A 26,358-nucleotide genomic window follows, 5' to 3' on the forward strand; every position below is an offset into this window, starting at 1 on the left:
CGCTCACAAATTGTCAGTTATCCATTTATCAGTTGGCTTCTTGCAATATGGTCTTGGGGTAAAAGGAGGGCGACTCAAGTAACAGTGTGAATTGGTCCACATTGCCACTGCGGTTTATCCTCAGGGCCTGGAGAAGGGAGGGCAAAAAGACTTAGCACCTTGTTAGCACTTGTCAAGGACCAACATCACATGAAAAACAGAGAAAAAGAGAAAGGAAGGGAGTTTGCCAGCACTGTGGGAGTGATGGATGTGTGTGGCTTCAAGTCATTTCTGACTTATGGCGACCCGAATGCAAACCTCTCATGGGGCTTCCTTTGATTTGTTCAGAGGTTTGCCCTTGCCTTCCCCTGAGGCTGAGAGAGCGCGACTTGCCTAACGTTACCCAATGGGTTTCTTGGCCACACTGGGAATCAAACCCTGGTCTCCAGAGTCACAGTCCAGCACTCAAACCACAACGCCACACTGACTAACTAATGCTGACCTCCACTGGAGGCTTATACATAACACCAGGACTGGTTTTAGTCCTGATCTCCCTGTGGTATAGTGGACAGAGTGCTGCCCTAAGATCAAGTAAGACTAGGGTCACAATCCTAGTTCGGCCCCAAAGCTGTGGACAACCTTGGGATTCTTGGACACCTTAAGCCTAGTCTACGCAATAAATTTGGGGAAGGATAATCTTATAATAAAGTGTGTATAAGCAAGACCCATATCAGGCAATCAAAGACAGAAGAAATTCTATGCAACAACACACAGATCCCTGTCTTTGTTGCTGCTTCACTTAAACACAGTTCCCCCTTCACCTGGGAACTATAACTCAGGCCAGGATTCAGAAGCTAACTTAAAACAGGGGCCGCACAGAGCTGCACACCGTCATGGTTTATGAAACTACGATGTGTCCATCTCAATGCAGCCGGTCACTAGCTCAAGTCATCGCCTAAGTTTCATGACTTATACATATAAGCACCTATAAAATATTTTGAGTACACAAGAAACCTGCAAACGCTTACATAAATACGTCCCACTGAATTAGGGAAAGTTCAGATGTCCTCTTCCCACCTAAAACTCATGCCTATCTGCAAAAGGATGCCCTAACTTAATATATGCGTTATTAAATAATAAAACAGAGATTTTAAAATGGCATCAATGATACATAATAAAGTGCTGTATGAATGTTAATAAAAACATTTCATTGGCTGCACAGAAGCAACTCAGCAGCCCAGGTTTCACTGGAGTGAAATATGTGACTGTATTCTGCAATTGTGGCACTTCTTAACCACAGAAAAGCCTGGTCAGCTTCTCGATTGCTGGCTTTTTGGCGTCTAGTAAAAAGCTTGTCTGTTTCACAAAGCTTTCAGAGTGTTTTAAACATTTTTAGTTCATTTGTAGAATTTATCTACACATTTACTTTTTTAAATCTCTTTGTTCCTCTGACCCAGCAGTGCCAACCATGAGGCCTTCCAGATGTTGCTCAACTGCACGTCCCAGCAGCCTTTGCCAGCTTAGCCAATGGCGAGGAATGCTGGGAGCTATAGTCCAAGTCCATCTGAAAGGCAACATGAGTCCCACCTCTGTTCTTACTATGTTGATTACATTATGTATTTAACTGGCTTTGCATGGAAGGGGGGAGATTCTAAAAGGCAATGTATTTATCAATACATAAAATGAAAGTCTAAAATTGGTACTAGAAAATTCTCAGATGTCTAGTGAGGTACATAATCTTTTCAGCTACTTACCCATGCCTTCGAACTTAACACATGGTCAGAGGAAATTGCTCTTTCATGCCCTCTTGACTGCTATAAGATCAGTACTGCATAGATAACATTTGCTCACTTGTGACCCAATGGACAGAAGATTTAACAACGCTTGCAGTATTCAAAAGAGTGCTATATCGATGTAGCTAACAGGCTTATATTCAGATATTTGCTCTGCTTTTATGGTAATTTATTACATTCAAAGGTAAAGAAAAACCATGAATAACAAATTTCACTAACCAAATATTAAGTCCATTTTTAGGCTGCATCGATATATCACTCTTTTACTAGAAGACCATAATATGTAACCGAGACCTCATAAAATACATTGTGTGTTTTCAGTTTGCATAATATTTTGAATAAAATGTATATAAATACAAAAAAGAAGGGTCTGGTGGAGAGGGGTGACCCGTCCCAGCATTCTTGGGTCGCATTGGTGTAATGTGGAAAGTAACCTCCAACCCCAACATTGAATTCATGTTCCATAACCCTGTTAAGTCCCTTTTGGTCACAAGCTCTAAATCCACTTGCGCAGTGGGGCTTTCTACTTGGCTTCATCCCATACTGTATTTTGTCTATAGCATACTGAAAAGAAAAACCTGTCAATACTGGGAGCGAGCGTGTTCAGAAACTAGGCCAACCGTCCCTCCCTCTGCAAAGGTTGAAGAGAGCAGAAACATTTTTCCTGCGCACAGAGTCATGCCACAACTTCGAATTGTGACTGCGCACCTCTCCAAAACACATCCTTAGATTCAAGCAACTCAGCTTCAACAGACCACAAATCCTTTGAATGTTATTTTCAATACCACAGGGTTGTTCTTTTTAAAATAAGGATGGGGGCAGGAATCATTATTGTTTCAGTACAGAAGAAATATATCTTGCATGTTTTTCATGTTTTCAACCTTGCAGGAAAATGCTTCATTGAACTACCTTTTCCAACAGCCGGTCTAAACTGCTAAAAGACAACAGGATATGAAACGGACAGCAAGGAAATAAAGCAATAATTAGGGTTTTCCAAAAGACAAAGAAAAACAACTTACATCTTTGGCTTCCAGCAGCTCTACGCATTTTTCGTTCTTGTTGCTGCAAGTCGATACCGTCGGATGGACACAAGTGTGGTCCCTGCTCGAAAGGATTGTCATGTGGACACCTGAATACGCCGTCCTCCGCATCTCCCGCGTAATCTGAGCTATCTGTTTGTGGGTTCGGGTTCCAAAGTATATTTTGGGGATGAACAGCCTCTCTCCATTTTCTTTCTTCTTGGCGTCGGCAGCGTCTCGGGCTTTTTCCTCCACAGAAGAGCAGGAACACCGACCGCAAGGGCTAGAAGGCTGTAAATAAGATAGAAAACATCTCATTGAGAATGTTACCATCGCCACAAAAATACCAAAGAGTTTTGTAGCACCTTAAAACCTAGCAGGTTTTCCTTAGCTTTTGTAATAATCTGTTTCGTCAGATTCACAATTCACTTGGCGGAATGGACTAAAAGCTTGCCTCAAACAAAACGACAACATAAAATCTCAATTAAGTGTTCGGTTTTTTTAAAAGCACATGATGCCGCATAAATCTGTAAAAGAGAACGTGACGTTAGGTAATAGAATTTACACTTATTTAGCTAGAATTGTCTACTAAAAACATTCATTGCTGTGCTTTCAGCTTCAGATCTTACATTTTTAGACAAAGCCACACTGGGGGGAGAAGCACTTTCAATTGACTAATATATTTCTATATTAGTTGCATTGTTACAACTAGTCTGTAACGCTTACATACATTTTGAGAATCCTGGGACATCGATAAACGGAGAATTCACTAAGAAAGAAATAAAGGCAGCTTTCAAATATGCTAAATTAGTCAGAACGTAGTCAAGGAATGCCATTCTGTTAGCACACAGTTAAACTGCAGCTTTCCAGTCACTATCCCCTAATGTTCAAGAATTCATTTTTCAGCTAGCGTGCCAACACTACCATCGTAAAACGCCACACATTTTTCCCCATGTAAAACTAACCTACCAAACCGAAGTGTGCCATAGTTCGATATCTTTACGAGTTACGGCTAAGAAATGAGAGATACAACATTTGCAAATTATGGTTTTAATTGTTTTTTTAAAGCTTCTATACATAACACAATGTATTTTGTTTGCACAAATCAGCACCGGGTTGAAATAATAAAACTCTTTTTGGTGGATAGAAGTCTGATAAGCCTGAAATCAGATGCGCATTTACTTGTGAGAAAGTCGAACTGAAGACACCAGAACTTCTAAACATAGGCCTGTTACAGACTGCCCAAATAAAGCTGCTTCGGGTCTCTTTGGAGGTATGCTGTTTAAATGATGCATGCATCCTAAGAATCTGGAAGCTGCACCAAAGCTGCACTCCAGTGCTTAGGAGTGGAGTGTGGCTTTGGCGCAACCTCCGGACTCTTAGGACCCATGCATCCTTTAAACAGCATACCTCCAAAGAGACCTGAAGCAGCTTTATTTGGGCAGTCTTTAACAGGCCACAGCTATACTACTATGTATTGTTTGAGTCCCCCATGAGATTCGACAAGTCGGTTTATCCATCGGAGTCTATAAATCAGTTTATCCAAAAGATCAGCTCCCCACATGCGTGTTGAGATAAAAGCTCTTTCAATGTTTTCCATGTTCTTGTGCTTTCTAACCATGCAGCCCTAAAACAAGAAAGAAAACTGATCTTCAAAAGGGGAGGAATCAGAGCATTTGCCAAACAGTCCTTTGTGTTAGAGTGGAATAATAAGGTAAAGAATAATCATTTTGGAAAACAGCCTTAGTGTAAAAAATGACACGACGACACAGTGTGCCCAACACGCTATTCTTGTCAATTTCACCATTTCTTCCCTCGCCCCCTCCCTCCGAATTGTGAGCGGTAAGATGATCCTTCGCAGGCAAACGCAAAGTCACGGTGTGCGTCGCATCACAATACCAGGGATCAACTGTCTCTTGGCCTCCGCTCTGTGGAAAAGCAGGCTCAGGTTACCCCTCAGCCCCACTCAAGCTTGTCCACCATTAAATATTACAATGCGCGATAGAATGGAGGTAAATGCAACCCCTTCAGGAGCTGTCACTCACTGGGATAAAAAGGCCCGCGGACGTGCCAAGTAAACAGGCCGCCCAAGCAGATAAGGTTACCGGCCGCGCTAGAATTGTTACATTCCTCTCTCGGGTTGCCAGCAACGGCAGGTTTCATTACGGTTTGCTGCCACATTAAATAGCCAGTTCCAAGTATCCTGCCTCCCCTATATTGAATAATTACTTATTCACCCGAAGGATAAAAGGAAGCATTATGAATGGGGCTCTTGTCAGCGATACAGCGAGGAAACAGCTGACGGGAGGTGTACGTTACATACGAGTCCGTCAGCGGCCTCCATCGTAGAATCGGCACAGGGAGGCAAGGACTCGGTTTCCATCGCGTGATATGTCTTGTCCGTACTCTGGCGTGGGCTTTGGGAAAGAAGCAACAACATACCTGCCCACAAGCCCACCACCATCCCCATCACCACCCACCCATGAAATATGTATAAAGATTCAGGTGTTGGTTGTCACATTGTTCTTGCTCTTCCCTCTTGCCTTCGGTTTACACAGACATTTCTTTTAATCGAATACGCTTTGTTATGACCGAAGGGTGAAACAGACAGGCCAAATACACTTGTCCCTCCATATTTGCTAGGGTTAGGGGCACAAGACCCCAATGAATATGGGAAAAAAACGCAAATAACAAAAACACGTGAGAGGACACCTCTCTAGGAATCTCTAGGTCCTCCAGTGCAACTCTGTGGTCAACATCCGACAGACACTGACCATCGAACTGTGCTGGAGGAGCTACAAAGGTCTACTAGAGTGTTCTCTCTAGGAATCTCTGGGTCCTCCAGGGCAACTCTGTGGTCAACGTCCAACAGACACTGACCATTGAACTGCGCTGGAGGAGCTACAAAGGCCTAGTAGAGTATTCTCTCTAGGAATCTCTAGGTCTTTCATTGCAACTCTGTGGTCAACATCCGACAGACACTGACCATTGAACTGCACTGGAGGAGCTACAAAGGCCTAGTAGAGTATTCTCTCTAGGAATCTCTAAGTCTTTCATTGCAACTCTGTGGTCAACATCCGACAGACACTGACCATTGAACTGCGCTGGAGGAGCTACAAAGGCCTAGTAGAGTATTCTCTCTAGGAATCTCTAAGTCTTTCATTGCAACTCTGTGGTCAACGTCCGACAGACACTGACCATCGAACTGCGCTGGAGGAGCTACAAAGGCCTAGTAGAGTATTCTCTCTAGGAATCTCTAGGTCTTTCATTGCAACTCTGTGGTCAACGTCCGACAGACACTGACCATCGAACTGCGCTGGAGGAGCTACAAAGGCCTAGTAGTGTATTCTCTCTAGGTCTTTCAGTGCAACTTTTAGTTAAAGTTGACCACAGAGTTGCACTGGAGGACCTAGATATTCCTAAAGAGAACATATTAATCAAATCCGTGGATAATGAAATCCGCATATACCAAAGCCGCAAATATGGAGGGATGATTGTCAAATGGCTTCCAGCGTTTATATGACGCATGAGGCAAAAACGGGTGGGAAATGGAACAAAACCACGCTCCGGGGCTGAAACCCTGAGGAAAAAGAAGCCCTGATACTGCAGCATCACACAGAAAATGTGCATCTTTACTCCTGCAAAGCAAAAAAGAGAAAGTGACCAACTGTTGGGAAAGACTTAGCCATTTTGGCTACCCCAAGAAAGGCAGGATGGAGACATAAACGTGGCATTGCAACGTTAGTTAGCACAGCTTTACAGTTTACATGTGTATCATTTATTTATTCATCTTATTTCTAACCTACCTTTCTCCCCAATGAGGTTAGACTAGATGGCCCTTGGAATCTTTTCCAATGCCCTCACGACAAACATGTATTATAGCCTGCATTTTTGGGGACTAGGGCCTGCTTCAAACACACGAAGGATTATGCCATAATAAATGTTTGAGTCTTATGATAGCAATACAGCTCTTCAATTGTTGGTGTTCTGCAATAGAGACTTCAGCATGCCACCAGAGAGAAATATGTGCATTGATGCTGTAATCCAAATCAATTTTCTGTACAAACACACATGTCTTCTATCACCGGGTTTATTGGGAGATGGGAATTAAAATGTACTTGACATTAGGATTTTGTTTTTTAGAAGTATATATAAAGATATAAAATAAAAGACAGCAAAAACGGCGAGGAACCGGGGGGAAAAATAACATTATTTATTGAGGCCATTTTACAGGTGGCCTCAAAAGATTTTCTTAAAAGGTTTGAAATTGGTATAATACTGCCTTTAATAAGCACCTCGCCCTCCGCTGCAGCAGCTTTAAAATGTTACCTTTTTACTTTAAAAAAAAGAAAAACCCCAACATCGGGAAAGTAGTAAACCCTGTCTGATTTTATAGTCACCAGTAAAATGGCATAGAACGGCTTTGCAGTAGTCATAACATTTCTCAAAGCCACAGACGCCACCAGCCAAAAAGTAAAGCCTTTTAAGAAGGTGCCCAACAGAAGGGAGGGCATGTATATATAGCTGTAACTGTTTTTTCCTCCTGTTTGTGTATGGAAAAATAATAATAATGACAATTATTATTAGCAATTCAGGCCTTTGTTTTGTGTGAGTAAAGAAGAAGTTCACCCTCTTTTGCAGAAATATATTTTGATAAAGGTTTAATCTGGGGGAGGAATATATGTACGTTAAAATAAAATATACCAGACTATATGTAATCTTTCCAGTTATTGTATGCTGTGATGGGTCTATTGACCGTAAATAAAGATTGTATTGTATTGTTAGTCCCAACCATGATAAACCCACCGAATGAATTGTTGAATGATGGGTCAGCGCTTATGTCAGTGATGGCGAACCTATGGCACGCGTGCCAGAGGTGGCACTCAAAGCCCTCTCTGTGGGCACATGTGCCATCATCCCAGCACAGAGTTTGCCAGAGTTTGTTACTAGAAAGCCAGAGGGACATGGCACTTTGCAATTAATAAGTGGGTTTTGGGTTGCAGTTCAGGCACTCGGCTTCTAAAAGGTTCACCATCACTGGCTTATGTAAATCCCATTAGTTCAATGCGTTTTCTCTAGATGGAAGGCAATTGCAATTGAGGCCATTTTGTTTAACAACTATTTGAAGGGTAGGGTTGCCAACTATTCATAATTTTTATGGGCCGTTCTGGTTTTGTGCGCTGTCTGTATAACAGCAAGCTTTTCCCACCGTGACTCATAGTCATTGGCATTATTATACTTTATGGAATTGGTTAAACCGCCTTAGAAAGCCATTTCATCTAGCAGCTACTGTCACATCGTGTGCCCGCAAAATCCTAGACGGAGTACTGGAAAGAAAGGAGCTCGGAAAGGCTTACGTTTTGGACAACACTTCCCAGAATCCTAGAACATATGAATCAAATCCGCAAAGGTCAAAGCCACAAATGTGGAGGACCGACTGTAGACATGAATGCTTGGGAAAAGGGAGAGTATTGGGAAAAGAGGAAGACCGCATTCCAGATGGATAGACTCAATGAAGAAAGCTATGGCTTTGAGTCTGCAAGACCTGAGAAGGGCAGTCAGTGCCAGGATGATTGAGAGGTGCCACAACAAACTACACTTCCCAGAATTCCATAGCACTGAGCAGTTAAAGTGGTGACAAAACAGATTACTTCTGCAGTGCGTTAGGGGTCTCTCATTCATAGTGTCGCCATGGGTCAAAGTCAGCCAACAAGGAAACGGCACGCTAGCAGTTCCCTCGCTCTCATGGCAGCGGGTTTGCGGGATCTAAGGGCTATAATGACCATTAAGCAATAGTGACCCGTTTTCCAACTCACGCGTTTAATAATTAAAGTAAAACAACGTTATTAGAGACACAAGGCTGTACTAGGTCATGCCCCTTGATGTTGTATTCATTTTGCCCGGCTGCTGTGATGAGCGATTAGACGGCCTATATTTTGCCAAGGGAAACAAATGCCAACCTCACCAAGGAAACCAATGGAGTGGGGGGGGAACTTTGTAGAAGGTAGCAGGCATCTTTTAAACAAATGCAACACACTTATACCTATCCCTACAATATTGTAGGTTAAAATGAAAGGAGGGAGGTTACAAGCTGTGTAAAAACGTACCCCTGGTTTTGAGGTGTTTTGCTTGTATCGTGTTTTTAAAAGTCTCAACTTGAATCATGAGTCTAACTTCAAAAACAAACCTTCTGTATATGAAAAAGCAAGGCTTCAAATATTAAAGTTACTTTATGTACCAAGATTTGTGAAAGAACCAAGTAGGACGTTAATCTGAGATTTTAAAAAAAGGAAACGAATCTTTAAGCCAGCATTTCCCAAATAGGTTCGCCGGCACAATTTTATGAAGTCGCCTAGTAAATTTAATTCAGAATGCGGTTCTACCCTAAGTTCAATCTCAGTAATAAAAACAGTAACTGGCAAAAGACTTGACTTACTCATGCGCTGCTTTATTGTTGCAATAAAAGAAGTACGTTTGCACTGGCGGCCAGCAGTACATGATGGCCAACAACCAAAGAGGTTTTCCTAACTCCCCCAAATTTTATCCATAGGACGACCTGCCTCCTGTCTGCTCAAAAGGGAGGTTTTCGAGGCCCAAACGCCACCATTGTGATGCTCTATTGCAGCAGTCCCCAAACTGTGCCCTATAAGAGATTTTGGACTTCAACTCCCAGAATCCCCGACTATTGGTCAATGTGGCTGAGGCTTCTGGGAGCTGAAGGCCAAAGTCTTAGGTGGACAGAACAACGCAAACATGAACTTAGGAGAAAATAAAACGTGTTGTTTCCTGTTGTTAACTTTCAACTTTCACTTTAGGAAAAACAGATCTCCAAGGACCCAGGTCATCCACAGCTATTTTCAGGGCTTGCAAGTCAATCCATTTGTAATGTGGTTCTTCCTCTTTTTCCATTCCCTTCTACTTTACCAAGCATTGTCCCGAAATCTCCCTGGAAGCCAAGATGATCATCCTAAGGCTGTTGTAGTTTGGTCACATCGTGAGAAGGCCTGGCTCACTAGAAAAGACAATAACGCTGGGAAAGGTAGAAGGAAATAGAAAGGAAGGCCACAAGCTAGATGGATAAATTCAATTGTAGAGGTCACAAGTACAAATGTATAGGACCTAAGCAGAGCAATGGAGGACAGGGGGGCTTGGAGATGTCTCATTCACAGGGTCAAAATGAATCAGGGACAACTTGAGGGCAGTCAACAACAAGAAGAAGAATAATCTTTTCCAATGAAAATGAAACTGTCCAAGCCTGTGTTCTGATAAATATTCATATAAGCAACAGAGGCTTTTGTCATAGCCACCTAATGGAGATTTTTGCCTTGCTGCTAAGCAAGGAAACACCTGCTTCTCACGCAGCCTTCAGAAGGAAAACACTCAAGCGGATAGATTTCATGGCCAACCCATCGTCGCAGCTGCCTCGCTCAAAAGGACAACGTAGCCTCAAGATAAGCCAGCTTAGGAGGTCAGCGGCTATAAAAGCGAAGGACTGAAACATCAGAAATGGAACGCAAAATCCGACGGCAATGTAAGGCTAAACAAACAACAGGGTCGAGATCCCTGACACGAGAAGCGATAAGAGCTTCCTTGGCGTCCCAGATCTAAGTGTCATGGGAAACCAAGTGTGCTTGCTAGTGAGCGCATAGTGTGCGAAATCTCACACAAGGGCAGCCTACTAAGATAACTGAAGTAGCGTTATCAAATCTTCTTTTTTTCTTCCCTTTCTTTTTTGACAAGGAAGCCCAACCCGATTCTTTGAAAAGGCATAGTCTTCGGCTTCTTGATTAAAAGTGCACAAAGCAGCTGTTGATCCGCTCGCCGTAACCAGCAGGTGAACCCGATTCAATATTGATCGCAGGCTTTCACAGATCGCCGCCAACCGAGCAAACGTTTTAATTAAGCTGGAGCTGGCTTCAAAGGGCTCATTCAGGACGTCAGTCAGCGGGGCTAGCGGATCGGATACTGTGTCGGGGTGAGAGTGTGTAATACAAATCCGCAACTTTCTTCGTCCCGTCGGCGGTAAGCTAGCCGGCCCAGAGCCCCGCGCTCTGATTGTAACAGACTGCCAGTCTCCTGGAATGCGTAACCGAAGTCACCCAAGCCCCATTGTGAAGGTTGTAAGCAATATGTTAAACTCCAATGGGCTAGCACATTAAGACAGATCCTTTTCACAGCTGTGTCTTGATACTCCAAGTGTTTGTTACACTACTCTCCATTTACTGTTTACTTACTTGCCCAGTGGAAAAGGGAAAGGGGAGGGGGGGGTGTTCCAAAAAGCAGCTGCCCCAGTTTCTTCGGGGGGGAAAGTAAAACCGGGGAGCGGAGCAGAGAGTCTGTGCTTCAGCGGGATTCATGGAAAGAGTGCTGCCACGCTTCTGGAGACTCCGAATCTGAACTCAAAAGACAACACACGAGGACACAGGTTGAAATGCACACCCATAAACGCACACCTGTTACCACAGACTAGGAAACGCTCCGCCGCCGTCAGCAGAATTTTAGGGGGATTGCAAACAGGGCTTGAGGATGCTGTTGAAAGTGGTAGGCATCAAGGCATAGCTAGGATTTTCTCAAGCCAGCGAACGCATTCATTCTGCTCAGAGACGAAACAAGCTAGAGTCCTGAAATTGAATATCATGGAGATAAAGCAACAGGATCTAGAACTCTGTTCAGAAGCTATCCTGATTTTTCCTAGCTCTTGTGACTTCCACTTGAGAGTAAAGAAAAGTACCCTACATTTTAGGTCTCCTCAAAAATCTCGATAGACTTCTCTTCTAAACAAACCACTGCCCCTCATGCCTTAGACCAGGCTAACCCAACCTAGCTCCCTTTAGTTGCGTTGGGATTACAACTAGCATCATTCCCATAGCTGGGGACGCAATGGGACTTCCAATCCAACACAGCTGGAGGAAGCCATGTTGAGGTTGGTTGCCTTTCTGTTGGCCTAGTTAGCCAAGCATTTCAGGGCAGGAGCTCAGAAGGATCTCCCTAGGCACTTTCTAGGAAAAACGGTCAAAAAATCTATATCTCTATGAGATCACAAATGGAGGACTACTACAGATGGGCTGTTTGCATATTCGTAGTGGAAACCTGAAGCAGATTTATTTATTTCAACATCACTACCCTCTTCCCAAAACTCAAAGTAAAGGTAAAGATAGTCCCTTGATATGAATCTCTAGTCATAACCGATTGCAGGGGCCGGTGCTCATCTCCATTACTAATCTGAAGAGCCAGCACTGTCCAAAGATGAATCTGGTGGTCCTATGGCCAGCATGACTGCATCGAACGCTATTACCTTCCCACTGAAGAGGTACCTATCTATCTACTTGCACTTCCATGCTTTCGAACTGCTAGGTTGGCACAAGTGATAGGAGCCCACTCCACCATGCGGCACCTGGGCTTCGAACTGCCAACCTTCTGATCTTCCGATCATCAGAATTGATGTGTTAACCATAAATAAACAAAGCACAATATAAAACCAAAATGAAAGCGCATCTTGTCAAGAAATCCCCATGATAGGTTAGCCTTAGGGTCACCCTCAGTCAGAAATGACTTCAATGCACACACATCCATCTGGAACAGCCTTGTTTTGAATTACAGGTCTCACCACTGGCACCGATTGCTCATAGTCCAAGCAGGGACAGTTCAACCCCAACAATGTGGCCATACTGTCAGTGGGTTATGGGGACTGTAGTCTGGGACATGTAGAAGGTGTATTGATGTAAGGCAGGGGTAGGCAACCTTTTTGAGTCGGGGGTCGGGTTGCTGTCCCTCAGACAACTGGGGGGCCGAACTCAAAATGGTGTCCGGAGTGGCGCAGAAACTGCAGCGGGGGCAGCAATCGGCGGCAGGACCGGGCTGGGGCCGGTCCCAAGGCCTCGCTGGGCCGGATCTGGCCCGTGGGCCGTAGGTTACCAACCCCTAATGTAAGGGATACCCACAGGCCTCTGAGTGGTAACAAGAAGTAACAAACTTCTCAAGTTTGAAGTTGCTGAAATTTTCAACCTTGCCCACAGTTGCCACTCCAAATTCATTCTGGAAAGTCCAAGAAATTGTCCTCAACACTGTTGAGAAAGCTGGATCAGGAACAGTAACACATGGCAGTGACATGGTTATAGTTCAGGCGACCCCAGAGCCACTCTCCTAGTCACCTATAGCGATTAAAATCATCCCTCCAGACAATAAGGAAGAACATTTAGCAGGCTGGTTCTTTTGTGACACCAAAATCCTCAAACATCTAAGCACATGAATATGTGGGTAGTGCGCTGGTGGGGGCGGTAAGGCTGTAGGCTAATAATCTTTTTGAATTTATCTATTCTTTTATGTTATTATTATTATTTTGAAATAAAGATAATCAGATGCACGGTGTTTACTGAACTACACCATTTCTGTTTGAAGTTTTACCTTTTCTGAAGCTGACAGTCATACATGCAAAGGTCCTTCACTTAAACATACGCTCTTTTAAGATAAAAGGTCAGGCCCAAACAAAAGCTGGGTGCCCTTTTAACTGTTAATAGAAATGCAATTCTTTTCACGAAGTCATGTTTCCGTGATCCCAGCGGCATCCTGCTCCTACTTCCCTCCGCTCTTTTCTCATGTAACCCACGGCAGGTCTTTTTAAGTGAACAAATATGTTTTAATTCTTCTATTGCAAACACTTGTCCGCTGGGCTTAGGACAAAAACAGTAGGATCACCTCCCCATCCTGCAAAAACAAAAAAGCAAACCCTAATACATATGTATGTTCAAAGAGTTCCATGCACGGCCTGGCTTTCGTAATACATAGTTAGCATAAGATAAAAGAAGAAGGAAAACACCTTCAAAGGATATATTATGAATAAACACCAGGCAGGCAGAACATTAGGGAGAGCAAAGAGTTTACCATTGCCTTTATCATGGCTCTTTTTTTTCCTGAGCTGCAAGTCAGGTTTTAGAACTGGTACCAAAAGCAGTGCATTTCAATAGGAAAGAGGAGAAAGGAGTTGGAGGAGAATTAGTCAACATGTCTACTTTCACCGGAAGATCTTGAGGGACTTTTCGTATGTGATGAATGAAACCAAAGTAAAATATGTGGCGCTTCTCACTTTTTCTTCACTGTAGGTGGAGAGATTCAGAGAGATAAATTTTGAAGGGATGTCATATTGAGGATGGGGCAAGCTTGTTTTCTGCTGCTCCAGAGAACAGGACCTGGAATAATGGATGCATGCTACATGAAAAGAGATTCCACCTCAACATTAGGAGGAACTTCCTGACAGTAAGAGCTGTTCGACAGTGGAGCAAACTCCCTCGGAAAGCGGTGGAGTCTCCTTCCTTGGAGGTCTTTAAACAGAAGCTGGATGGCCATTTGTCAAGGATGCTTTGTGATTTCCTGCATGGCAGGGAGTTGGACTGGATGGCCCTTGCGGTCTCTTCCAGCTCTATGATTCTATGACTGTGACATGTCAGTTTGATGACTGACTGGGGACTTCAACCTGGATCTTCCAAGTCCTGGCTCAAGTCCCAAAAAAGACTAGTGTAGGAAGGATGAGCCCCTTTGTGAAACGATCTGGCAAAACTAGACCACCAAGAGTCCTATGCATTTGAACCTCCGCAGACATTATCAATCAGAAGTGTGCCAAATGGTTAAGAACTAAGAAATATGAATACTACCTTTAAAAAAAAAAGAAATTAGCAAATTACCGTATATATAAGTCATGTATAAGTCAAGGGTGGGTTTGGGGGCCAAAACTATGGAATTTGATATGCCTCATGGATAATTCAAGGGTAAAACTTAGGGCCACATAAGAAAGGATCTAAAGGATTAAGCGAAAGAAAAGAACTTACAGAATTTCAGAAGGCCTAACTGACTGTACTCATCCTAAAAGTTGAATGCATGATAGAATAGAGGAGGTTCAGTACTTCCAGGCCAGTACTAACATTGACCCATGGATAAGCCTATACTGTACATGAGTATATACAGTAACCTACAGACAAGACACAGGAACAACAGCAACAACTGGGACAAAACAGAAATCTTAAGACAGGGTCAGAAAACATATCATTCCCTAAATCGACAGGCGTCTTATGTGAGTGTATCTAGCTCTTGTATTTCTGTTAGCAGTAAGAGCCAACACTGAGATAATTTTGGCAACATCTTTTAGAGTCCTGCATACTTTATAGGTACGCCGTGATTTGGTGTCCAGTTCGACCACTTTGTAAAAATGTACCTAGTTAAGTATAGTCTGTTTTCTTCTTCGGTCTCCTCTAGTACCAACCTGAAATAATTGAAGCCTTTATCCAGGGAGATGATTAGGCCTTGGGTTGTAATTAACTTTTCCATTACTCGAAGCGCCGCTTTAAGCAGATTCCGAAACCTGAGCCTTGTGAACTTTAACATTGTGAGCGGAGAGTGAGACCGGCATTGTTGTGCTACGTGTTTCCATCGTATGAGGTTTATAATGCAGTGTCTGTCTGCAAAAGGGGACCTGGGATCAAAATATGGAAAGGTGCATTTGTTTTGTGTGTAGGAAGGGGGATGCACAAAGGGGCAGGCAGTTCAAGCAACAGAAATGGACATTCATCCTCATTCGTGAGGCTATTTCTATCTGAAAACCAAGAGCACCCCCTGCTGACGTCTTCCATGCTTTAAAACTAAACTCCGCAGCGTGACAGTTGTCAAATTTGACCCCGCTTTGGTCTACTCTTAGTCTTATTATTTATTGCCCATTAAATCCGTACAGATCCCCGTCATCTTAGCAAGCGCAACCATTACAGTATGGTTTGTTGGGACCTTCAAGGTATCAAGCCTCTAAGCGGGTGACGAACACAAAGTATGCTTTAAAAAGTATTTCAAAAGCACCTCTCTGGTTACGTCCGTGGCTGGGATGGAAGAGATCTTGTTCCCGATACCATCATTTCCCCACAGGCACCCTTTTCTCTTTCCTCGCCTGTGAGCACTTAACTTTATTCTGCCATAAACGCTGACTTACCTGGGAAAGGACATGACTTCTGGGAAAGGGCTCGTGGTGAAAAAGAGAGAGTGGAAGGCAATAGGAAACAAAAATAGCTTTTATATACATGCACACATAACATTTCATTTCCTTCCCATTCTGTTGTATTGACGGCGCAATAGTAGCCCACTGAGTATCACCTACAAGATCAGATAGCACCATTAAGCATTTCTCCATTTGCGTCACTCAGTGCGTCTCGGGAATTCACCTCCAATACGCCCTTTTCTTGTAATACTAAAGCCTAAATGTGCATTTCATGTAATGATTGTGTTTTAACCTGGCTCAAGTCGTGAGGAGAGGCGGGTAAGAAATAAAATTATTATTATTATTATTATTATTATTATTATTATTGAGACAGGAGGAGGCCCCATCCTCCAATAGCTGCCTCTGAGGTCCCCCAAATAATAATAATAAATGATAACCAGCATGGCATATCAGTGTGAATCCAGGACTAGAACTTGGGGAGACCAGAGTTCAAATCCTCCCTCAAGCCATGGTTGACCACATTTTCCCAGCCTCAGAGGAAGGCTGAAACCTCCTCTTGAGTAAAATCCTGCCAGGAACATCAGAGTCACTATGGCCTGTCACAGAATGCCAAAATAAAGCTACTTTGGGTCTCTTTGGAGGTATGCTATTTAAATGATGCATGGGTCCTAAGAATCCGGAAGCTGCACCAAAAGCTGCACTCCGGTGCTTAGGAATGGAGTATGGCTTTGGAGCAACCTCCGGACTCTTAGGACCCATGCGTCATTTAAATAATATACCTCCAAAGAGACCTGAAGCAGCTTTATTTTGGCAGTCTGTAACAGGCCAAGTTGGAGCTGACTTGAAGACATGCAACAACAAGAAGGCTTAAACCCAACTGTCAGATCCAATTAGAGTAGACCCACTGAATGGTAAACCAACACTTATGCAAGCCCCATTGAGTCAATGGTTCTACACATAGGAGCCCTGGAGGCGTGGTGGTTAAATGCTGGTCCTGCAGCCACAATGTTGTGAGTTCAATCCAGGAAGGGCTCCAAGGTTGACTCAGCCTTTCATCCTTTCACAGGTCAGCAAAATGAGTAGCCATCTTGTTGATGGGCTTACGCATTGTAAACCACTTACAGAGTGCTGAGTTCACTGATAAGCAGTATAAGAAATGTAAATGCTATTGCTATTTGGGATTAACAACTGGATTTAAACCTGAGAAGCGCTTTAAGAAGTGTGGAAGTGTAGAAGTGAGGTGGCAGGACACAAGGCTGCGCCACATTTTAAGCCACCTTGGAACTTAACAAAACTCCTTTCAAAACACAAACCTTCTTTTAAGTTAACTTCCGACAGTGAATTCCAAAGTCTGGGAGAAGCCCCCAAGAAGACCCTTCCACTGAGAAGACAGTGGGACAGAGAGGAAAGCTTCTCATCTGAACTTTCATCCCAAGGGAGATATGGTCCTTCAAAGAGCCTGGTCCTATGCTGTAAATTCTTCCTTAATTCAAGAATAAAAGCAAGTGAGGAGGAGAAGGAGGAAGGCAATTTTGGCAGACAACCATTCATTCCACTTTTCGCTCTTCCCAGCATTCCCAATCCGTGCACCTACGCTGTGTTAAACAAAACAGATTGACACAAGGGGGAGTTCAGCAGGTGTGTCATATATTATTAAAAGTTTATACACTGATTTACAGGGCCAGGTTTTTCTGCTGACATGCTTTCGGCAAAGATGGTTCAGGAGTGAGGGGGAGAGAGAAATCGATGGAGTTACCTTGGCAGACGATCTGACCCATTTGCATTTAATGGAATTTCAAAATTATCCAGTACTTAAAAGAAACAGCCATCGCTCTGAACGCTACTCAAGCTCCGAGTAATAAATCACTCAAGATTGTTTAAAAGGGCTCCCCCGCCACCATCGCCACCACAGATGCTTAACTGGTTTTAAAAGCTTACGCGATTCCTAGCGAAACGGGCAGGAAGAGAATGCAATAAGGTGAAAGACATAATCCTTTCATTGCTTTCCTTTACATTAAAGGCCACAGGCTTCTTTGTGGACGCGTATATCACTGCTTGACCACCCGCCGTTTGGGTGTCACTCAGCCAAACATAGACGCCGTCTCAGGTGAAAAAGTGCCATGCCTGAGCAGGCATTTGCTGACATGGAGGGTCTCTCCATTACTTGATGTGAGCTCGCCGCATGTAGTTGTATTCAGATTTCACATATGTGCCTGTCGACGTATGGCAGCCCCATGGATTTCACAGGGTTTTCTTAGGCAAGGAATACTCAGAGGTAGTTTTGCCAGTTCCTTCCTCTGAACTACAGAACCTGCTATTCATTCCCATCCAAGGCTAACTCTTCCTACCTTACAAATTCAGACGGGATCTTGTGCGTTTGGATATATCGGTCTATTGGCAAAGTGACTCCTCGTCCTCCAAGCTCTCCTCCTTTTCTGCAACTACAAGGATCTTCGATTTGTTTTAGAGCAGTGATTTCCAAATGTTGGTGTTTTGGACTTCAGCTCCTTGAATCCCTGACAGTTGGTCAAGCTGGCTGGGGCTTCTGAATTTGAAGTCCAAAACACCTGGAGAACCAAAGTTTGGGAACCACTGTTTTAGATAACTTGTCTCATCACCTTGTGTTGGATGGGATTTGGGTAATCCAAGTTCAGGCCCTCACCAAGCCAAAGTTCACTTTGGGTCAGTCATTCTCTCACTCTCATTCTTATGCTTCTAACTCTATGATTCTATAATTCAGTCAAACTTGTTTGCAACATGCCAGATTACAGCTTGACGTCGACATCCAGAATATGTCTCACAACTGGAAATATAAGGCGGGATTCCAACCCAGAAGATGCTAAGAGTTTCTTTAAAATTAATATGCAAGTAACTTTGTTGCTGTTGTTGTTAGAATTTGCAAAGCTCGGATGAGTGATTCAGAACATTCTGGAGCCTGAAGGGAGAGGGTTTACCTGAAGTTACGACCTGTGAGGCAATTTGGCTGAAGGAATCCCTATTGATTTCCCATAGCTCTCCGCTCTGCTGCAGGAGGAGAAGGAGGCTAACTATAGAAGCAACTTAATTGTGCCGTGACTGATTTTTCTGTTAGACACTTACAGCAGCAACAGTGAAAATCAATACTAGTTGCCCAGCTTATTAAGTCATTGTGGCAGCTGAGGTCATTAACTTACAGCAGCAAAAAGGAGCCAGGAGAGAGTTCGTCTTAGTTATACTTCTTGTATCCACATTAACTACTCTTGCTAGCCCTTCAAGGGGAGATTAGGAAGTATTCCCACACACAAAAGGAGTCAGCTGAAGATCCAGAGGCAGGTTTAGGATGGAAAAATCCCTTTCTCAACTACCAGGTACCAACCCAGTTGCAGAGAGCAGAGTAGGCAAGTTATTGTATTTGACTACAGTTCCTATGTGGCCAACCTGGTGAGGGATTTTGGGGGTGTTGTAGTCCCAAAAAGTAACATTCCTGGGCTCTGGCGCAGAGGTAACTGAGCAGCTTGACCCCACAGCGAAGGATGATAACACGGATGACAACAGGACACATGCATGAACCCAAAGGGAAGCAAATCGCCTTCAAATATTACTCTCAATTCTTTCCAGATGCAGGTATGCGGAAGAGTCAGACCTGTTAGATGTTTTTGTTTTGAAATGACGCCAAACATTCTTTGAATACAAATGCCGACACCATTTGTCAAAAGGTGCACCCCAGTGTAACAGCATCCTGACCCTATAGATGGAAGAACTAGGGAATGGAGAAGGGGGTAAAAGAAACCAGTTCATCTAAGCTGGGACCCTTTCACACCACACAAATATAATGCTGTATTTCTACTGTGAGAGCCAGGTTGAGTGTTGGACTAGGATTCTGGGAGACCAAGGTTCAAATTTCAGCTTGGCCATGGAAACTCAAAGGGTGACCTTTGGGACATCATACTCTCTCAGCTTCAGAGGAAAGCAAGAGCAAACCTCTTCTGAATCGATCTGGCCAAGAGAGCCCTGTGATAGGTTCTTATGGCCTTAGAGCTGCCATAGGTCAGCAATGGCTTGAAGGCATACAATGAGAAAAGATTCTGCTTTAACTGACATGGCAACATCCTTGTCAACTGAAAATCCTGGGACTTGCAGTTCATGTATGTATGTATGCTTTCAAGTACCTTGTCGACGTACGTGAATGTTATGGGGTTTTCTTTGCCCAGAAATGCTCAAGAGGTGGTATTGCCAGACAGAGCCTACTGTCCCAGGGATTCATTGGCAGTCTTCCATCCAAGTACCAACCAGGGCTGGCCCTGGCATCTGGTGCCTTTAGGGCAGTGGTCCCCAAACTGTGCCCTTTAAGAGATTTTGGACATCAGTTCCCAGAAGCCTCATCCATGTTGGCCAATAGTCTGGGATTCTGGGAGCTGAAGTCCAAAATCCCTTAAAGGGCACAGTTTGGGGACCACTGCTTTAGGGTATTTAGGCCCTTAAGGAGAGGCCTTTTGAATTTTCAGCCAGAGAGCTCAAGTTACAAGGGGAACTGTAGCACTACAACTATAGTGTGAAAGGGTTGCTTAGCATCACATCGAACTCTTCTAGAAAAATGCAAGTTCTGTAAGGCTGCTGTACTTACGGTTTTGAGAGCGGAAGGCGCAGCTTTTCCCGAGGCCTCTATCAACTTCCCATTTTTCTGCTGCTGATACATTTCCAAAGCGCCAACAAACTGGACTCCTTTGGCCAGCCGGTGTCGTTTCCTAGCCTGTTTAGGATTTGCAAAATAAATAAAGTAAGCGCTGGCTTGTTAAACTCAGTGTTTCTATATCAAGGGAACTCTCGGCGCGTCAATTTATCTACTACAGAACCCCTGCAACTGCCATACTGCAAAGAATTCTGGGGGGGATAGTCTGTGGGTTTCTATTTGCATGGTTAGATTGTTTTCTTGGTCCGCCACTTAAAATATGCCTATACAAGATTCCTTTGCTAATGCCTGAATCCATTTTACCAACAGTAAAGTGGTCTAAGGCTGAAGAGCGGGGTATAAATACGCACAATAAATAAATATTAAGTTTTCTCACCTGCTCTTCAGTTTCTAGCGAACGATTCCGTTTCCTATCCACTCTAAAATCATCATCTTCACCACCTTCCTGCAAAGACGCCTGCTTCTTTGCCGACAGTTTGGAAGCAAGTGTGGTTTTTGACGCGTCCTTTCCGACGGCAGGATATAAATCGGAGTCTGTTAAGGAAAACATATGTACGCATTACGCTACAGGTAGTTTCTTCACCTTAAAAGACACTTTATTCCACAAACTGGAAGTCAATCCAGCTTGTTAGGATTTCTATACCATGGGAGCAGTCACCAAGAATGCTCTTGTCTTGTCTCTTCACCAAATATGGCTGGGACACAGAGCAGACCTTCTGGATTGTTTAACACCAAAGAAATACTTGGTTTTCGAACCCAAAAGTGGGTTTTCGAACCCAAAAGTGGGCTTTCGAACCCAAAAGTGGGCTTTCAACCACTTCTGGGTTTTTGTGGTTTTCTGTTGTTCTGGTTGCAACTTGTGTAGCTCCCAGAGGGTCCCAAAGACAGAAAGCTGGACACGGTTGTCCACCCCAACCATAAGACATAAACACTCAAGGACACCTAATAAAGATTTCCCGAAGGACGGCTATAAGAATCACCTCCATCTTTTGGCTTTCCTCCGCTGTTGGTGGGTGTGACTGGTCCACTGTTGGTGAAGGCGTAAGACGTGCCTTGGCTCTGCTTGGCACCATCCTGGCTCTGCGTTGTGTGGCTAGCATGGCAACCGCAACGGCACGACATCAAGAGATCTGGCTTCTTGCATCCCTTTGAGCCCGTCAAGTCATCAATGGGCTTTTCTGAAGAGAAGACAAGAGATATGTGCTTATTAAAATGTTGGAGAAATCATATTGGAAATCGTTTTGGAACGCTCTCCCTGAGGAGCTCCGTTTAGCCCCCTCCCTGGAGTCATTCAAGAAAAACCTTAAGACCTACTTATTTTGTCAAGCCTTCCCCCACATGTCCTGATTGTTTTTTTCTCCTGTGTATTGTGTATCGTATTTTTAGACTGTTTTATCGATTTTGATTTAACGACGGATTTTAATGATGTATAGTAGTGTATGGTTTTATATGAGGGATTTTTTTGCTGTTAATTCTTATTTATAATCTGTAACTTGTCCTGTAATGTATTTCTACTATTGTTTTGTAAACCGCCGTGATCGCAGGAATGGCGGTATATAAATAAAATTTCAATCAATCAATCAATATTGTGGGAATTTTCTCAGATGGGTATTGTGCCTTTCCAAGCCAGGAAGATATATGAGTCGCTCTGCCAACAGAGAAGCAGTGTAGCTACCTCCCACAACATAACCCAAATAATGGACTTTTCTGGCCATCAAAAGCAAAGAATCATCGAAGATTTCTTTCATCAGGTCACAGCCCTGATAACTAAGGGACAAGAACCCAAGAATCTATACGCATGGATCTACCAGAGCCATAAACCACTATGAATTCAGACCTTATGTGACCTTCTTGTCCTTACTAGGAAGAGTGCCTCCTCCTCATTCAGATCATAATTCCTTTGCGCCCAGCGACTCACCTGTTCTTCTGCATTCTATATGAAGCACCACAACAGAACTCAATAATGAATAAATGACAGCCGAGCACCATTTGAATAATTTACAAAGCCAGAAAAAAAAGCCCAGATATTTTTCCAGTTGACTGGACTGCATACTTTTCAGGTAAACAGCCTACGAACAGGGCAACCAGGATCAAATAAATGCTACAGGCTGAATTGTAGTGAGTGAGATCTAGTTTAGTGGTGCCCAAACTTTGGTACATCAGGTGTTTGCTCAGCTCCCAGAAGCCCCTGCCAGCTTGGTCAATAGACAGGAATTCTGGGAGCTGTAGAGACTTGAGGCGTGACTTGAGACTTGATGGTAGGGACTTGAGACTTGACCTGAAGGTAAAGACTTGAGACTTGACTTGAGACTTGAAGGTAGAGACTTGAGACTTGATGGTAGGGACTTGAGACTTGACTTGAAGGTAAAGACTTGAGACTTGACTTATTTATTTATTTATTTAGGTATTTATTTATTTATTTATTTATTTAGACTTGAAGGTAGAGACTTGAGACTTGATGGTAGAGACTTAAGACTTGACATGAGACTTGAAGGTAGAGACTTGAGACTTGACTTGAGACTTGATGGTAGGGACTTGAAACTTGAAGGTAGAGACTTGAGGCGTGACTTGAGACTTGATGGTAGGGACTTGAGACTTGACTTGAAGGTAAAGACTTGAGACTTGACTTATTTATTTATTTATTTATTTATTTATTTAGACTTGAAGGTAGAGACTTGAGACTTGATGGTAGGGACTTGAGACTTGATGGTAGAGACTTAAGACTTGACATGAGACTTGAAGGTAGAGACTTGAGACTTGACTTGAGACTTGATGGTAGGGACTTGAGACTTGAAGGTAGAGACTTGAGGCGTGACTTGAGACTTGATGGTAGGGACTTGAGACTTGACCTGAAGGTAAAGACTTGAGACTTGACTTGAGACTTGAAGGTAGAGACTTGAGACTTGATGGTGGGGACTTGAGACTTGACTTGAAGGTAAAGACTTGAGACTTGACTTATTTATTTATTTATTTATTTATTTAGACTTGAAGGTAGAGACTTGAGACTTGATGGTAGGGACTTGAGACTTGAAGGTAGAGACTTGAGGCGTGACTTGAGACTTGATGGTAGGGACTTGAGACTTGACCTGAAGGTAAAGACTTGAAGGTAGAGACTTGAGACTTGATGGTAGGGACTTGAGACTTGACCTGAAGGTAAAGACTTGAGACTTGACTTGAGACTTGAAGGTAGAGACTTGAGACTTGATGGTAGGGACTTGAGACTTGACTTGAAGGTAAAGACTTGAGACTTGACTTGAGACTTGACTTATTTATTTATTTATTTGGGTATTTATTTATTTAGACTTGAAGGTAGAGACTTGAGACTTGATGGTAGAGACTTAAGACTTGACATGAGACTTGAAGGTAGAGACTTGAGACTTGACTTGAGACTTGATGGTAGGGACTTGAAACTTGAAGGTAGAGACTTGAGGCGTGACTTGAGACTTGATGGTAGGGACTTGAGACTTGACCTGAAGGTAAAGACTTGAGACTTGACTTGAGACTTGAAGGTAGAGACTTGAGACTTGATGGTGGGGACTTGAGACTTGACTTGAAGGTAAAGACTTGAGACTTGACTTATTTGTTTATTTATTTATTTATTTAGACTTGAAGGTAGAGACTTGAGACTTGATGGTAGGGACTTGAGACTTGATGGTAGAGATTTAAGACTTGACATGAGACTTGAAGGTAGAGACTTGAGACTTGACTTGAGACTTGATGGTAGGGACTTGAGACTTGAAGGTAGAGACTTGATACTTGATGGTAGAGACTTGATTTGAGAGAGGATCAAAGTTTGGGAATCACTGATTACTAGCTCAACACTGCCCTCAATAGTAATACATAAAACAATCCAGGAACCTTGGACATTACATGGGAAGAAGAGCTTTCATGCATAAGTTTTCATGGCCTTAGTCCACTTCATCAGGGGCATCTGAACCCATGATTCCAATATTTCACTCTGCCTAGTGGCAGAAGTCTACTTCCTCAGATGCATTCCAAGCCTCAAGTACCTGGTTTGAGCCACAGAGACCCTGACTTGGCTACAAGAGACGAAGACTAGAGCTCACCGTATTGCGCCTGCTGCCACGACAAAGCCGAACAGAGCAATGCCAAGCTTTTCCCACTTCCGGTTGGACTCTCCAAGAGGCAGTGTTGCTTGGAGTTTAGCCCTTTCACGATCTGTAATGAACGAAAACATCAAATCAGCACAGAAGACTTCCAAGCCATCTTTAGGGCCTAGCTTTCTACTTGCGGGGATTTGGTTGTTGTCGATTACAACCCCCAGTCTCCAATTGTAGGCCCTGAAGCCCCCTGCCAATTATCAGTGCCCAGGATTGCGTAGCATAGAGCCAGGGCAGTTAAAGCAGTCTCAAACTGGATCATGCCTGCAGTGTGTTTTGGATCTACTGTCAGCCCTCCCCATTTGCGGCTTGGGCTTTTGCAGATATGATTAATATGTTCTCTTTAGGAATCTCTAGGTTCTCCAGTATGCCTCTATGGTCAACGTTTGTCAACTGTCACGCTGAAGGACCTTGACCACTGTAGCTAGGCATCTGTAGGTCCTCCAGGGCAATTCTATGGTCAACTTGTGGCAGATGTTGACCACAGAGTTGCCCTGGAGGACCTAGAGATTCCTAGAGAAGTGTTCTTTCAGATAGTAGTGCTTTTGTGGTTTTTCCACTTTCATGGAAGTGCCCCTAAGCCCAGCAGCAAATGTGGAGCGTCCGCTGTATATCATTAGAATTAACCCAAAGATATAGCAGTGTTAGTCTGTAGAATCAGTACGTGGAGAGATCTTGTAGCACCTTTGAGACTAATTGAAGGAAAGAAGTTGGCGGCATGATTTTTGTGGGGTTTTCGGGCTATGTGGCCATGTTCTAGAGGAGTTTATTCCTGACGTTTCGCCAGCATCTGTGGCTGGCATCTCTCTGAAGACTTCACATTGGCAGCATGAGCTTTCCTAGACTAAAGTCTACTTCCTCAGATGCATTACATTAAATGCATCCGAGGAAGTAGACTTTAGTCTAGGAAAGCTCATGCCGCCAACTTCTTTCCTTCAGTGAGCCTCAAAGGTGCTACAACGTTAGTCTCTCTACATACAGAACGGATTCAATTCATCAGCTTTTGCCACACAACGTACAGCGTTCATCATTGCCAGCTGCGAAGGATATGCCTTGCAAGGGAAGAGGATCTTCACGCCACCAATGGTGTATTCTGAGGCGGACGAAACCATGATGACGCTTACGTTTCTGAATTCGGAGCTTACATCTGTCAATAAAAACAAAAAGGGAATGCATTTTAAATACTATAGGAGTCATGTAAAGCCACCATAGTGTAGTCCAAGGTTTGATTTCCAATTAGCCATATTGGAACTGATCAGAAACACTGGAATGTTCTAGAACAGCAGTTCCCAAACTCTGGTCCTCCAGTGTTTTGGACTTCACTTCCCAGCATTCCTTACCATTGGCCAAAGCAGCTGAGGATTCTGGGAGCTGAAGTCCAAAATTATTATTTATTTCATTCCCATGCTGTCTTTTTCTCCCAAAAAGGGACCCAAGGCAGCAACACACTGCAGAAATATCCCAGTTTGAGACCGCTTTAACTGCCCTGGCTCAGTGCTAGGGAATCCTGGGAATTGTAGTTTATTGCGGCACCAAGTCTCTCCCTGACAGAGGTGGCTCAATGTCCTTCAAAGCCACAGTTCCCAGAATTCCATAGCAGTGAGCCATGGCAGTTGAAGCGGTTTCATTATTTCCGCAGTGCGTTTCGGACCGCGGAGGACCAAAGTTTGGGAATCGCTGTTCTAGAATATTCTTCTTCTCTGTCCCTTTCTTTTCTTTTTTTTCCTGCAAATAAACAAATGTTACAAGTATAAACATTTCCATCTAAATAGCCATTTTTTAAATGCTATATGGAAGTCTCCCT

The 26,358-nt window shown here is 43.5% G+C and overlaps 1 protein-coding gene across 1 annotated transcript in view; it reads right to left on the minus strand.

The window, feature by feature from the left end:
* Positions 1-26,087, minus strand: part of LOC149301467 (Fanconi anemia group J protein homolog) — a 173,638-nt gene extending 147,551 nt beyond the window's left edge. Inside the window, exons 1-6 of the mRNA XM_089484364.1 lie at positions 25,574-26,087; positions 24,501-24,612; positions 21,414-21,611; positions 20,810-20,967; positions 20,368-20,493; positions 2,792-3,082 (exon numbers count right to left, since the gene is read on the minus strand). Coding sequence (XP_089340490.1) covers positions 2,792-3,082; positions 20,368-20,493; positions 20,810-20,967; positions 21,414-21,611; positions 24,501-24,612; positions 25,574-25,666 — 978 coding nt within the window. The 5' untranslated portion in view covers positions 25,667-26,087. The remainder of the gene's footprint in view (positions 1-2,791; positions 3,083-20,367; positions 20,494-20,809; positions 20,968-21,413; positions 21,612-24,500; positions 24,613-25,573) is intronic.
* Positions 26,088-26,358: the final 271 nt, after the last annotated feature.

Source organism: Sceloporus occidentalis, unplaced genomic scaffold, assembly GCF_023333645.1.
Source record: "Sceloporus occidentalis isolate IW3139 unplaced genomic scaffold, rSceOcc1.0.p SCAF_21, whole genome shotgun sequence".
Lineage (NCBI taxonomy): Eukaryota > Metazoa > Chordata > Lepidosauria > Squamata > Phrynosomatidae > Sceloporus > Sceloporus occidentalis.